At 57.6% G+C, this 15,083-nt stretch overlaps 1 protein-coding gene across 1 annotated transcript in view; it reads left to right on the forward strand.

Annotated features, from left to right (window-relative positions):
- The window catches only part of LRP5L (LDL receptor related protein 5 like), a 39,406-nt gene extending 25,125 nt beyond the window's left edge, over positions 1-14,281 (forward strand). Inside the window, 5 exon segments of the mRNA XM_032414770.1 lie at positions 1,048-1,444; positions 2,862-3,033; positions 11,829-12,045; positions 14,080-14,111; positions 14,113-14,281. Of these exon segments, the coding sequence (XP_032270661.1) occupies positions 1,048-1,444; positions 2,862-3,033; positions 11,829-12,045; positions 14,080-14,111; positions 14,113-14,181 (887 nt within the window). The 3' untranslated portion in view covers positions 14,182-14,281.
- Positions 14,282-15,083: the final 802 nt, after the last annotated feature.

Consider the following 15,083-nt stretch of genomic DNA (forward strand, 5'->3'; position numbering starts at 1 on the left):
TTGAGAGCTGTAGCTTGACCGGGCAGCTGGCTGCAGAGGCTGGGCCTGGGGGCCTGAGTTTGATGGATGTGCCCAGCTGGTTCCGTCCCTGTCCCTATCCTGCGTTGCTGCATAACTTGAGATGGGTCCTTCCCCATTCTGGGCCTTTCCAGTCAGACCAGGCAATTGGCCCCAAAGTTCCAGAAGCAGTCTCTGGACCTAATCTTGGTTCTGTGGGTCCTTGAGACCAGAAGGGGCCAGAATGAATGAGTGGACAAGGACCCAGCTCTGGGGGAGGGATCACATCCTGGCCCCGGCAGCCTCGAGGCGTCCAGGCCAGGGTTGGGGAGCACATGAGGCTCCATGTGCTATTTGCCCTGGAAGTTCTGACAAATCGCAGCAGGGAGGGTCCAGGACAGAGTCAAAGTATTAATACTGCTGGGGTGGCAGAGGAAGACTAGGGCATTTGCCCCCTAGGTGCTCACCCTTGTCAGTAAGATAGCCAGGTGGGAAGGAGTCAGACCGTGCGATGATGTGTGCAGCTAGGTGACATGAAGCTGCCTTGGGGGGTGAGCGGGGCAGAGGTAGGGCCTCAGGGAAGAAGGGGCATCTGAGCTGAGCCATGAAGGGTGAGCAAGTAGAAGTGGGGCCCAGTGGGGTTTTGAGAAGTATGTCTTTGACAATGGCAGTCTGGAGCCCAGTGCCTATGTGGGACTTGCATTTGGAACTGGTTTGTGGCCGGGAGAGGGGCTTGCAGGGGGCAAGGGGGACTGAGTGTGAAGCAGCTCTTCCACAGTGGTGGAAGTCAGGTGGCTCTGTGGCTTTCAGCTGGTTGCTTGACCTCTCTGTGCCTATGTGATCTCATCTATAAGATGATGATGCAACCAGTGCTGGCCTCAAAGAGCCCTCACAGGGTGAGCCAGTGACTGCATGGGAGGGTCTCGGCCAGTGTTACCTAAAGTCACCACTTGTCTCGAGGAAGCTCTGACCCCGGGGCTGGCTGCCCAGCACAGGCCGGGTCTGCTGTCCTGCCGCGGGCCTCTGACCCCACCGCGTGTACGTCCACAGGGGCCGAGGAAGTGCTGCTGCTGGCCCGGCGGACGGACCTGCGGAGGATCTCGCTGGACACGCCGGACTTCACCGACATCGTGCTGCAAGTTGACGACATCCGTCACGCCATCGCCATCGACTACGACCCGCTGGAGGGCTACGTCTACTGGACGGACGACGAGGTGCGGGCCATCCGCAGGGCGTACCTGGACGGGTCAGGGGCACAGACGCTGGTCAACACCGAGATCAATGACCCCGACGGCATTGCGGTCGACTGGGTGGCCCGTAACCTCTATTGGACGGACACGGGCACCGACCGCATCGAGGTGACCCGTCTCAATGGCACCTCCCGCAAGATCCTGGTGTCCGAGGACCTGGACGAGCCCCGGGCCATCGTGCTGCACCCCGTGATGGGGTAAGGCTGGGGGTGGGCGGACCTCCCACCTGGCGGGGGCTGCAAGCCAGACCACCCGGAGATGAGAGAGACTAGTGGTTCTGGAACTTTCTCCAGCATCAGAACCCCCCAGAGGAGGGCTTGTTAAAACGCGGGTGGCTGGGCCCTCTTCCCAGAGTTTCGATTCAGGAGGTCTGGGGTGGGGCCTGAGAACCTGAATTTCTCACAAGCTTCCTGGTGATGCTGCTGCTGGTCCAGGGACCAGACTTTGAGAAGCTCTGACACAGGCTGTCACGTACACGTATACAGGGCCTGGAGAGCTCGGGTGAGTCATTTCTTTCCATGGGCCTCACCCTTCTCACCTGCAAAATGGAATGGTCCGCCAGGGTGATTTCTAGACTGATCACAGTACGTACTTACTACGTACAGGCCGGGCCTCTTCTAAACGTTACACACGGTGAATCTTTGCCTCCTCCTCTCTCCCCGGGAGGTGGGTGCAGTTGTACAGTAGAGGAAGCTGAAGCCCAGAGAGGTTAAGGGACTTGCCTAAGGTCACACAGCCAGGAGATTGGGATTGGACCCGGCAGTGTGGCTCCAACTTTCCATTTTAGGATTCTGTGAAAACAGCTTGTCAGTCGACGTAGGAGCCTTTCTGAGAACCTCCGCAGCTCAGGGGAGGGTAGGAGCGCCCTCCCTGGGGGCTCACGACCAACAACGGGAAACTGGGAGGAGGAAGGAGGAACAGTTGGAGCTCTTGGCAGGTGGAGCCGGGGCTGCAGGGGAAGCCTCCGGCCCTCCGTGCAGGATGTGGGCAGTGTCCTGGAGACAGCCTGGATGGGGAGCTGGGAGGACAGGAGGGAGGCCTGGGAGCTGTGCCTTGTGGGGACCCGCAGAGCTGCGGCAACAGTGACCGTGGTCACTGCAGGGGCTGCCGTCCACGGTGCACCCCTGGGGTATTAGGTGCTTGTCTCATTTCCCCGCGGCTGAGGCTCAGAACCTGCGCTGACCTGTTCGTGGTGCCTGCTGGGAGAGCTGGGCCTCTTGGCCTGTCTGCCCATGGAGCCTGCGCTTTGCCCACGGGAGCCCTTCGGCTGCTTGGAGAAGGTTCCCCTCCACCCCGGCCTCCTCCCTGGCGCTTGGCCCCTCCAGCCCACGGGCCTCTCAGCAGGGCGTCTGCTGTCTGCCCACCTGCAGGACGGGAGGGGAGGCCCACCAGCCCCCTTCGAGTCCCAGGACCCCATGTCGTGGAGCCCGCACTGTGGGCACCCCCATTTCCCGTGGAGCCCCTGGTCCTGCGTGGGGGGCTTGGTGCTCACCTGTGCAGTGAGCTGGCGATGCCTGAGCACCTCCCGCCGGATGGGGAGGGCGTGGTCCTCAGCCCTGGGGGGTGCAGCAGGGACGAGACAGACCGCGTCAAGGACATGTGCTTCTTCTCCAGCCTCATGTACTGGACAGACTGGGGGGAAAACCCCAAAATCGAGTGCGCCAACCTGGATGGGCAGGAGCGGCACATCCTGGTGAACACATCCCTTGGTTGGCCCAACGGCTTGGCCCTGGACCTGCAGGAGGGAAAGCTGTACTGGGGAGACGCCAAGACGGACAAAATTGAGGTGAGTCATCCCCACCGGTGGGCGTTGGTTCCTGGAGCTGTTTAATATAGGTTGTGCCGCCTGCCACAGTTTTAGGCAGAAGCCAGGCCTGGCCGCCCTGGAGCCCATCACGTGTACCAGGCGGGCATCGGACGGATGCCTATGCTCTGTTTTGTTTTTTTTTTTGAGATTTTATTTATTTTTTTAGAGAGAGAACACGTGTGCGGTGCACGTGCGAGCAGGGTGGTGGCAGGAGAGTCAGAGGGAGAGGGAGAGAGAGAATCCCAAGCAGGCTCCACACTGAGCGCAGAGCCCGACCTGGGGCTCGATCTCATGACGCTGAGATCATGACCTGAGCCAAGATCAAGTCAGACGCTTAAGCGACTGAGCCACCCAGGCGCCCCTGTGCTATGCTATTTGGACAAATAGGATCCTTGAAAAAATAGTTTATTATGATACGTTTCTGGGCCCTTAAGGAGATGTGTGGCCGGGTAAATGCCGTCATAGGATATACCTGGTTGTGTAAGATGTTGTCATGGGGAAGCTGGGTGAAGGGCACACGGGAGCTCCTTGAGTGACTTCTTGTGTGTCTTAAACTATTTCAAAATACAAAATCTTTGTTTTTAAATTTATTTGAGAGAGCGGGGAAGAGAGAGCATGCGCAGGGGTGGGGGATGGGGCAGAGGGAGGGGGAGGGGAGAGAGAGAATCCCAAGCAGACTTCCTGCTGAGCACAGAGGCTGATGCGGGGCTTGATCTCATGACCCTGAGATCATGACCTGAGCCAAAATCAAGAGTCGGCCGCTTAATCGACCGAGCCACCCAGGCGTCCCTCAGAATACAAAATCTTAATGAAAAATCATATGCTAAAGGGAGTTTCTCTAGAGCCTCTGAGCCTGAAGCCAAGACCCTTGTTTCCAGCGGAGTCTGCTGAGGAGGCTTTGTCTCCATGGACCCCACCCACCCCTGGGAGCGGGCTGGGGGGCTGGGGATGTGTGTGTCCAGCTGAACTGCCGGGCACGGAACAGGCATGGCTCCATGTACTCCCACAGCAGGGTGCTGGGGTCGTCTACTGTGGTAAAACACACATGATCTACAATGGCCATTTTTACAATTAAAGTGTGCCTTTCAGCGGCCCCTCATACAGTCACAGTGCTGAACCACAGCAACCATCACCACTACCTAGTTCCAGAATGTTTTCATCACCCAGGACCCCGTGCCCATTAAGCAGCCAGTCCCGGTCTCCCCTCCCAGCTCCCGGCACCTGCGGATCTCCTGTCTGTCCCTGTGGGGTTGGCTGTTCCGGGACATTCCACGTGAGTGCAGTCATGTGGTATGCAGCCTTTCATGCCTGGCTTCTTCGCTCAGCATGATGTTTTCGGGATTCATCCACACGGTGGCACCTGTCTGTGTTTCATTTTTATGGCAGAGTAACATTGGTTGTATGGATGGACCACACATCATCCACCCGTCTGTTGATGGACATTCGGGTTGTTTCCCCCTTTTGGCTGCTGTGAGCAACTCTGTGAAGGGCACCGTGTGCAAGTTTTTGTTTGGGCGCCTGTTGTTCATTCTCTTGGGTACATACCAAGGAGCGGAATTGCTGGGTCGTGTAGGAATTTTATGTGTGATTTACTGAGGAACCGTTGGACTGGTCCACGGCCTGCACCGTTCCGCACGCTCTCGCAAGAGCGTACGTGCGTTCTGCTCTCAGCACAGCCTCAGCCACTGTAATGTTCTGTGTCCTTTATCATGATTGTAGCCATCCTGGTGGGTGCGCTGTGGTGTCTCCTGGGTTTGATTTGCATTTTCCTGATGATGGGTGATGTTGAGCACCTTTCGTGTGTTTGTCCCACAAGAGTATTTGGAGGTATGTGGCATGGTCCCCATGTGTGGATGAGAAACTGAGGTCCAGGGGGACGGTACCTTGCTCAAGGTCATGTGGCAAGTGGGTGGTTTTTTGATTTTCCACCTTTAGAATCAATTCACAGACAAAGCCCTAAGACAGTGTCAGGCTTCCCGACAGAATCTAAACGTTATCCTCTGTGGTAACCGCTAAGTAGAAGGGACAGAAGTTAGGAGGCGGGAGGCTGGGGAGAGGTAGGAGCACAGTTTTAAGGGTAACCAATGGAGGGACTGAAGACAGTCTGTCATGGTAGCGTGAGGGTGAGGGAGGGCCCGGAGTGAGGGAACGCGCACCACAAACCAGGAATGTGCACTGCAAACGTGTAACCTGTTTGGAGCTAATCACCAGAAAGTGTGAAGAGAGAGGCTACAGAATTAGAAGGATTTGGGAATCTTTGATCAAGCAGACTTGGGAAATGTAGGCGTGTAGGTGTTCTCCAACTTCATGATCGAGGGTCCCTTTCTTTCTCCGCCATGGCTCTGGTGGCATGCACTTTGGGAATGCCGACCCCATCAGAGACTGTCGCAGCCGCCTCCCACACATCGGGGGCTGACCCTGGCTGTGGGTTTTGTGCCGGACGCCCCCTCCGCCCCTGCCTCGGGGCGGGGGCTGCTGACGTGCATAGGCGTGGAGACCATCCTCCGTGTAAACTCAGCGTGTCTTCTCCGCCCGGTGGGAGACGCCCCAGGCGAGTCACAGGTGCCTTCAGTTGTGCTGGCGTCTCGGGCTCTCGCATTCTTTTCAGTGGGGAATACCCCAGACACAGGGGTGAACATCTTGGAGGTGGCCCGAGTGTGCTAGGGGCCTTGCCTCCACGTTCCTGCTTTGGCCTCTCGGCCCTCGCTCGGGGGTCCCGGGTTTGCCGCCGAGCACCTGGTGAGTGCTGGCTATGTTCCAGGTGCCCGGGGCCACCTTGGTACGTCTGCCCAACAGGTGTTCCTCTGGTACGCCCCTCAGGACCAAGCTTTGGGTCGGGCCACCAGCTTAGTGCAGAAGCCCCTGCTGGAGGTCACAGAGGATTCTGAGGGCTTCTGGGGGAGCTGCTGAGGGCCAGGGGCTGTTTACTTTCCGGTTTCCAGGTGGGAGGGATGGTCAGGGGAGGTATAAACCAGGCTAGGGAAGCAACAGGACTTGCTTCTAGCAGTGGTAATGTTTCCCAGAAATTATGCCCAGTGACAATGGAATGGCCAGGCCAGATGCTAAGGAGCCCAAGCGCTGGCCTCGGGCCTGCCTCACGCAGTTGCCTTTGACGGGGAGAACGGATTCCGTGCAGCCTGGTTGTGCGCACGGCCTGGCTCTGAACGCAGAGGGAAGGCGCTGGAAGAAAGGAACTTTAGACGGTGATAAACTGGCTGCCCCTTTGAAGAGGTAATTGGGCTCCTGTGTTCCGCCCACCAGGCCCCCGAGAAGGACTTTATAGGGCAGCTGCGGCTAATCCCTTGATGAACTGGGAGGAGAACAAAGGTCTGGAAAAGCTGGACTGATGAAACAGGGCTTCATCTGGATGGCATTAGCGACACATAGATGTGACTTATGGACCAGGCTGAGTCGCGGGCGAGTCTGGGCTGCCCTGCAGGTGGGCCTCCTGCTGGCCTTGTCTGTGACAGCTGTCCTGGACATCAGGCTCGGACCAGCCCCCAGGGCAGCCCCTCAGCTGGCCAGCTAGCTGCCGTCGTGACAGCTGGGGGTCGCGGGGTGGCTCCCCCGGTGGGGGTGGGCTCAGGCTGGTCCCTCCAGGCTCACTCTGGGAGGCGCCCCCGACTGCCCCAACACCCGCAGGCTAGAGCCCCGTGGGATGGGTGGGGGCTGAAGTCCATGGACACAGCCCCCAATTCCCCTCTGTGTCCCCATAGCTGCCTCTGCTGCATTTTCTACCCTCCTGGGCAAGGAATTGCCTGGGACGCCTCCTTACCTGTCTTCCTGGGTCTAGAGCCCTTGGGTTGGAGGCTCCTGCCCCATCAGTACCCTTAGTTCTTGTATCCAGCCCTTCCCATGACCCCAGCTGAGCCCTCAGGACCAGGCCTCCAGCGTTCCTATGGCCCACCATTTGCTTGTGCATTTTTCCCCCTCTCCCTCCCTGCCCTGCTGGGCTCTCCACCCTGAGAGCACCTCCCCTCCTCCTCTGACCTGCTGCAGGTCTTAGGTCTCATGTCACAAGGGTCAGCCGGATTCATAAAAGCAACTAGGACTCCCTTCTCCCTCAGCTGTCTCTAACCAGTGGCCGCCGGGGCCCTGCACTTCTCTCTCTGCTCTGGGCAGACGCCAGGCCCTTTCTGCCTCGGTCCCTGCTGCTTGGCAGACACCAGGCTCGTGACAGCCCAGCATGGGCACCCCCCCCAGGCAGCTCCTTCCATCCCGAGTACCCTCCAAGCCCACGTGCCCAGCTGCCCCCTGGCTCCCCCCTCGGAAGCCCAGAGTTACCTCCTGCCACATGCCATGGTCTCATGCATGGGGACGACTCGCCTTTTGCAAAGTGCTGACATCCCCTTTCCCACCTGAGGCTGCCTCTCCCGCTGGAAGCCGCAACCCCTTCGAAACCGGTCTGGTGCTCATGCTCTGGCTCAGCCGCCGGGTCATCGGCGTCATTATCGTCCCCACCTCACTTGTTTGTGCGTGGGCCTTGTCTCCCCAAGCAGACGGGAGCTCTCTCGGGTCTGGCTTGCGTCAGGGTCTCCGTGCTGATGGTGGGTGGGGACTCAGGACACACCGGGTCTGTATTGAGGTGCCCGCTCCCACGCCCCTCCACTGTTCCCTCCCACACTCCCTCTGTGGCTCTCACTTGGCCCTTCCCCACGGCTGCTCAGCGGGTCCCTGAACAGAGCCGTCACGTCCCCCCAGCCCCCTCCACACCCCTTGGTGAGCACCTGTTCATTCCACGGCATCCATGGACACTGCCTCGTGCTGGAAGAGCAGCGAGGGACAGACCGTGCCCTGATGGGGCGGATGTTCTAGAGGGGAGATTGACATGGGGGGTGACAGGACAGCTGCAGCGCGTCGGAGGTGGTCAGTGCTCTAGAGGGCCACTGAGGAGAGGGGATGGGGCGCGGGGGTGGGGTGACATCCTGGCTCCCCGGACGGCGCGTAGGCTGCTTTTTTAACCATGTCTGTTCAGAAGCCCCTGCCTTCGCTGACTTATTTGTGCAGATTCTGTTGCTTTCTGTTCCTGGAGTAGAGGGAGGACTGGTGCCCTTAGCAGCGCTGACAGGCAAAGCGCTTAAATAGCCGGGCACACGCTCCGGATGCGTGTCCGTGGAGGGTGGTCTTAGCCATTACTGAATCGAAGCAGGGACTGGTCTTGCCCCTTTGGAGGCTTGAGTTGCCTTTGTGAAGCTTCGTCCTCAGCTGTTTCCCTCTGGGCTGCTTGGACTCGAGGATGGAACAAGCAGAGGTCTTGCCGGCCAACCCAGGCTCTTCAGCCCGTCTCTACCACAGGGGTCACCTGCGTGTGGCTCGCCCTGCACTTGCTGGGGGCTCTGGATCATCTGGGCTCTCTGAGGCCCCCTGCTCTCTCACCCCGGCCGGGACAGTGACACCTGCCATCCCGGGTCAGCTCTCAGATCCACGCACCCGGTGGGGCAGGCTGGCGGGCAGGCTGAGGATAAGTCCCAGACTGAGAGGTCACACCTATATCTGTCTCCCTGCTTCTGACACGTACTGGGTCGGTGGAGGGCACTTCCGGTCCAACCAGAATAAATACTCAGCACAAGAGGGCTGGTTGCAAGGCCTGGTGGCTGTGTGTCCCCCGGGGAAGAAGTTAGAGCATGGGGCTTCCGGGCAGCTGAGCCATGCGTATGTGCACGCAAGTGTGTGTTTAAGATCTTTTTTATTACATGGAACAAAATAACCAGGGCAGTTTTAATTTGGGGAGTTATGTCTGTCTGTGATAATTATTCCATCAGAAAACAGAAGTCTTTTCCCTTGAAACGTGTGCTTTCAAAGGGTTGGTCTTGGGCTCCTATCTCTTGTCATGGTGACTTTCTGGGGCCCACCATTTTGTGGGTCCTCCCCCCAGACCCCCATGGGTGCTGCCCCTCAGAGCGCAGCTGGGATCTGCGGGTGTCTGCTCCACTTGTCCCACCTCTCTGCTGCCCCCTCCCCTATCCCAGACCCGGGCACGGAGCGCGGAGTTGGCCCAGCGCAGGAGGACGGAAGCCAAAGGTCAGAGAGAGCAAGGCTGGCCCCAGGCACCTTTGGCATCTGGCGTGATCATTTTTGACGTAACTCCTCGGAGAGACGTCCAGTTTCCGTTCCTGAAAATCGAGGGCGCAGGCACTCAATTCTAGAGCAGGGGTGAGAATCTACAGCCCGTGGGCCTGATTGCCTGTTTGTACCACTCCCAAACGGAGACTGGTTTTTACACTTTTAAATGATAGCGAAAAAAAAATGGAAAGAAAAATAATATTTCATGACGTGTGAAAATGACACCAAATTCAAATTTCAGCGTCTACAAAGTTATTTTTGTTCCTTGCACAAACGATGTTCTGTAGGCGCACAGCCTCGCTCACTCACGCTCTCTGTGGTTGCTCTTGCATTACCAAGACCATATGGCCGCAAAGCTGGAAATGTTTATGATCCTCTGCAGGAAAAGTTTGCCAGCCCCTGACCTGGAAAATCTGTCTCCCGTACTCTCCCCTGACTCCAACATTCTTGGGTTGCAAATTCGATTCCATTATTCCTGAATCCTGTTTGGACGCATTACCCTCGCAGGAGCCCGGTGGACCCGTGCCCTGTGTCTCGTCTCCTTACCCTCGGCTCCTCTCTAGGAAAGCTGGGATGTTGAAATGTGTGTTGCTCCCTGTAGACAGGCCCACGGGTGCTCCAGGCCTGGGGAAAGGCCCGGTCCAGTAGTTACTTTTATGGATGGGCTGGATTTGCTCACTGTGTGCAGAAAGCTGCCACAGAAAACCACTTTGGGCTCGTGTATTTTTCTCAAGTGTTAGAGTCTTGATGGAGAGCCTGCGAGGTGCTTCTTGGGTTCTCTGATTGGTGTGGGAGGTGATCGGGGTGAGGGAGCGGCTTCTGAAGGGGGGTGGGATCCTGCGTTCGAAGTCAGGGCAGGAGGGGGCAGAGGCGGAGAGAGAGAGGAAGGGCTGCCAGCCTTGTTGGCCCCATGTCCTCCGTGGGCTCGTTTTCATTGTTCCTGAGCCAGGAAAAAGGTACTTCCTTGCCTCAGTTCAATAGAATGTGTATTTATTTATGTCTGGAGTTCAGTTATTAAAGAAAACTGAGAAAATATGGAAATACCTAAGGAAGAGGAAAATCTCTTACAGAGGCGGTATTGACATGTTGGTGCATTGAAGCTGAGTCTTTTTTTCTAGATGTGGATGATTTTCTTTGTAGTGTCAATGTAGTGCGTGTGCGGACCACCCCTGACGCGGCCCCCGTTATCCCGAGCTGAGGAAGGAGCAAGGGTCCCCAGGGCCTCGCTTGAGCCCTGCCCCTGACGGGATGTGTTCCTGGAGATACTCTTTCTCCTCTCCCAACCTCACCTCCTGGGCCATGAGCCCAGGATGAGACCCCTCCCAGGGGCAAGTTTTGTGCAGAGCGTTCTCTGAGGGCCGGCGCTCAAACCGTTTGGAAGAGTTAGTCCATTACCTGCCATTTACTGCTAACCAGCGGGGCCAGGAGTGGTGCCCAGGGATGAGCACAGAAATCGGTGCAACCTGAGCTCCTCCCTCCAGGTGAGGTTGGCAGCTCCCCAGCTCTCGGTACAAGGGCACCCCCCAACCCCACGTTCTCACCTGGGCAGCGCGTTGGAACGCCCCGCGGGGAGCTGCTTCCAGGATCCATACCTGGGCCGCAGCCTCCCACTTCTGCCTGAATTGCCTCAGATTGGGGGTCCAGGCGTTGTTCTGTCTTTGGTTAAGTTGCCTGGATGACGTCCGCTGCTCCCCTCAGTTACAGGTGGAGAAATAGGTCCACGGGGCGCAGGGGCTTGCTGGGCCCAGCCCAGAGCTGCCGGCTCCTCCCGGCGACCTGGCTGTTTTGTCTTGTGCTGTCCGATAGCAGACGACCCAGGTCTCTTCTGTTCAGCCTGAATTTGATCTGTCTTCTGTTCTCACCGCCTGCAAAACAGAGGGTTTGTCGCTTTTCTGCGGAGCTGGAAGTGTCATCTGGCTGCAGGAGGTCTGTTGGGACTTGTCATGTCTCTTTGATCCTGGCCTGAGAGCCGGAGAATCTTGATGTTGTGTTTTATCGAGTCTGCCTTTCAACAGAAGCTGCTACACGATCATCTGTCATCGGAATCGTGGGCGTTTTTATGTCTGACAGCAGTTTTCTCCTTTGTGGCTTTTGTGGTTAATGCTTTTAATCAGCACCGATTCTTCAAGAAAAAGCTAGCTTTTGTATCTCAGAGTAAATGGCCACTCGTGTGGGGGGGTGGAAGATGTCTGAGAGTTACGGGCTCAGACTTAGGGCCCAAGTGCCCTCAGAGTTCATCTGGGCCTGACCAAGCAAGACATCGGTCCAGACACCGGTGCGACGTCTTGCCCAGGGCCCACGGCGTCTTAGTAATCCAGCCTCTGGACACTCAAGTCTGCGTCAGGCGTGTGAGTTGACGCCTGCCGGTGCTGTGCGCAGGCGGATGTTGCTATCAGCCCGCCCCTGGTCTGAGACCCACACCTCGGGTCTGCAGGCAGATCAGCCACAGGAAGGGAGAGGACAGCCGTCCGCCTCGCCTGGCCCTTTCAGCACAGTGTCCGTACCCAGGTAGGGGGGGCTGCGGGGAGAGCCCTGAGCCAGCCCCACCACTGAAAAGGTCATTCGTCCAGCTCTGCCAGGGAGCCACACCTGGCTTCGTATCACGGCCTCGCGGGGTGCAGACAGAGCTGAGCATCCCAGGCGTTGACCTTGGCTCATTTCCGGCAGCTCAGGCCCGAGGCCGGTTCATACCTGTGTCTGCCGTCCTGCAGGTGATCAACGTCGACGGGACAAAGAGGCGGACGCTCCTGGAGGACAAGCTCCCACACATTTTCGGGTTCACGCTGCTGGGGGACTTCATCTACTGGACCGACTGGCAACGGCGCAGCATCGAGCGCGTGCACAAGGTCAAGGCCAGCCGGGACGTCATCATCGACCAGCTGCCCGACCTGATGGGGCTCAAGGCCGTGAACGTGGCCAAGGTTGTCGGTGAGTCTGTTCAGCCTCCAGCCGCCGGTGAGCCAAGCCTACTGGCTCCAAGAAGAAGCAGGGGGCTCTTGGCTGCCCTTCAGTCCCCGGGCGCGCACCCTGGGGAGGCGCAGGACAGGATATGGTGAGATCTGGTGAAGGACAGGTGGGACACTGTGCTGAAAGGGCCAGGCGAGGCAGACGGCTGTCCTCTCCCTTCCTGTGGCTGATCTGCCTGCAGAACCGAGGTGTGGGTCTCAGACCAGGGGCGGGCTCTGATACTAGGCTCTGGCCAAGTGCCTCAGCGCCCGGAGCAACCCCATACACTGATGACCGTATTGCCCCATTTGCACTGGGAGGAAGGAAGGACGCACGGCCACATTGCTGATGTGGCTGAGCTTGGGACTCACTCCAGGTCTGCCCCCACCTCCTCACTGGGGTGGGCTGTGATCGTTGTCCAGCGTGGCCGGGCTGGACCTTCAAATACATACTTTTTCTTTTTTTTTTAAGATTTTATTTATTTGTTTGAGAGAGAGACAGCATGAGGGGAGGGAGGGGCAGAGGACGAGGGAGAAGGACAGGCATATCCCCTGCTGAGCACAGAGCCTGATGTGGGGCTTGATCCCAGGACCCCGAGCTGAAGTCAGATCCTTAACTGACTGAGCCACCCAGGCGCCCCAAACACACACCTTTTTTTTTTTTGACTGTTTCTGCAAAAAGCTCACTTAACGTGATTTGTCTCTTTATGAAAAGGCTTCCGAATGCGGGTCCTTAGGCTACACGGGAGAGAGTAGCGTCCAGGTGTGGAGGGGGTGGGGCTGTGGGCTCCATGCGGGCTGGGGCTCTGTTCCCAGCGGGGGCCTCTGCACCTACTACAGCACCTCACATCGGAGGTGCTCAACAGAACTTTGCTGGGTGAATGAATGAATGAATGAATGGGCAGAGAGGATCCAGTGCTTGCCCTCAGGTAGCTCCCGGTCTCTCCGACTAGTGGCTGAGACACTCCTTCGCGCGGCTAAACCTGGGATGATGCTAGGGATGCCTGGCTTTAACAGACGCACTTGAGCTTGGAATTTAGGGGGCAGGTGGGGGCCAGTTTGGCCAGGCAGAGGGGCAGCTGTGCAAAGGCCTGGAGGTGAGGCCGTGGGGCGGGGGGGCCTGAGAGCAACTGGGCCTTCTGTGTCCCCGGGATGGGTCTTACCGCCCAGCCACCTGGGTTCCTGACGAAGAGGGATGGGACCGATAAGCTTCGTTTCCCAGTCGCCTTTTAGAACACGCTGAATATCTACTGTGGACGGTGAGGCCCGTCTGTGAGTGATGGTTTAAAAAAACAAAAAACCCAACAGTTCCTAAAAAAGATGTGTCTGTCAGGTGTGCTTTCAGGTTGAGAAATTGGGTTCATCTCTCTCATCTCAGGACTTCCTGAGAGAGTTGGGGAACAGGGTTCTTTTTTTAGCTGAAATACTTAACACTACATTAAAGTCACTGTTAACAGCGCCTCGGGAGGTAAAGGAGATTAACAGGCTGGCCAACAATAAATGAACACCCTGAGTACTCTGCTTTAATGAAGAAGAGACCCCCTTGGCGGTCCTGGGCGAGTCTGGGTTTGTGAGGCGTTGGATCCTGGGAGGTGCCATCTGGGCGGTCGGTCCAGTCAGCAGGCCTGGAGTCTGGGCCCGGGGTGTGTATGTGAGACCTGTCCCATCACGGCCCGTTCTTACAGCTGCGCCACTTCCTGCCTATGTCACCTTCACCAGCCTCCCTGGGCTTCACTTGCCGCGACTGGAAAACAGCGGTGGGAACGGCTCCCGCCTCCCAGGCTGCTGGGCGGACAGACTGAGTTTCTAGGCACTGGGTCACCCCGGGTGCAGAGCCAGCCCTGTTGCCATTGTTGCTGTCCCTTCCTTGCAGCTGGGGAGGACCTCAGTTTCCGTCCTCCCCACCCGGGGTCCCCGTGTGCTGTCTGGCTGGGGCAGAGGCCCGTGGGACGGTGGAGCCATGCCCACCTGCCCCTGCCGGGCTGCCGAGGGTTAGAGCTGCCGCGCTTGCTTCCAGGAACCAACCCGTGTGCGGACCGGAACGGGGGCTGCAGCCACCTGTGCTTCTTCACGCCTCACGCGACCAAGTGCGGCTGCCCCATCGGCCTGGAGCTGCTGAGCGACATGAAGACCTGCATCGTCCCCGAGGCCTTCCTGGTGTTCACCAGCAGGGCCGCCATCCACAGGATCTCCCTGGAGACCAACAACAATGACGTGGCCATCCCGCTGACGGGCGTCAAGGAGGCCTCCGCGCTGGACTTCGATGTGTCCAACAATCACATCTACTGGACGGACGTCAGCCTGAAGGTACGGTCTACGGGGTGTCCCACGCACGCAGCTTCGCTGTGGACGCCTTGCCTGTCACGGCGCCACCTCGAAGGCTTTTATAGTCTCTTAAGACTTAGAAGAGCTGTAATATTCAGGGGCGCCCGGGTGGCTCAGTCAGTCAGGCGTCCGACTCAGTCTCAGCTCAGCTCATGGTCTCGGGGTCATGAGTTCAAGCCCCGCATTGAACTAAAAAAAAAAAAAAAAAAGGAGCTGTAATATTTATGGTAACGTGATCTATGACAATAAAGTGTGAGTGACTATTTTAATAAATTAACACGGATGATTATAAGCAGCACATCCACTAGACACACGGATGGGCTTTGTGGGTCTGTGAAGCGTTTTGTTGTAAGTTGACACCGTCCTTGATTCGCTCCCTCAGCAGTGGCCACCTGCTTAGCAAATGCTGTCTTTATGCACGATGTGAATATGCAGGAATACACAGAAGGGCCTTTTCTTCTCGTAAAGCAGGACTTGGCAAACTGGCTCGCAGGCTGGCCTCCTGGTTGTGTAAATAAAGTTTTATTGGAACACAGCGATGCCCGTCTGTCTCTGGGTTGTCTGCGGCTGCGCTGCTAGATTGTGTAGCGACACCAGATCTGTGTGGCCCTTGGAGCCTAAATATTTACCATCTGCGCCTTTAGGGAAAAGTTTGCTTGCCCCTGGTCTAAAGTACCGGACAACCGAAGTAGCGTA

The sequence above is a fragment of the Phoca vitulina genome, unplaced genomic scaffold (genome assembly GCF_004348235.1).
Source record: "Phoca vitulina isolate PV1807 unplaced genomic scaffold, GSC_HSeal_1.0 scaffold16, whole genome shotgun sequence".
Lineage (NCBI taxonomy): Eukaryota > Metazoa > Chordata > Mammalia > Carnivora > Phocidae > Phoca > Phoca vitulina.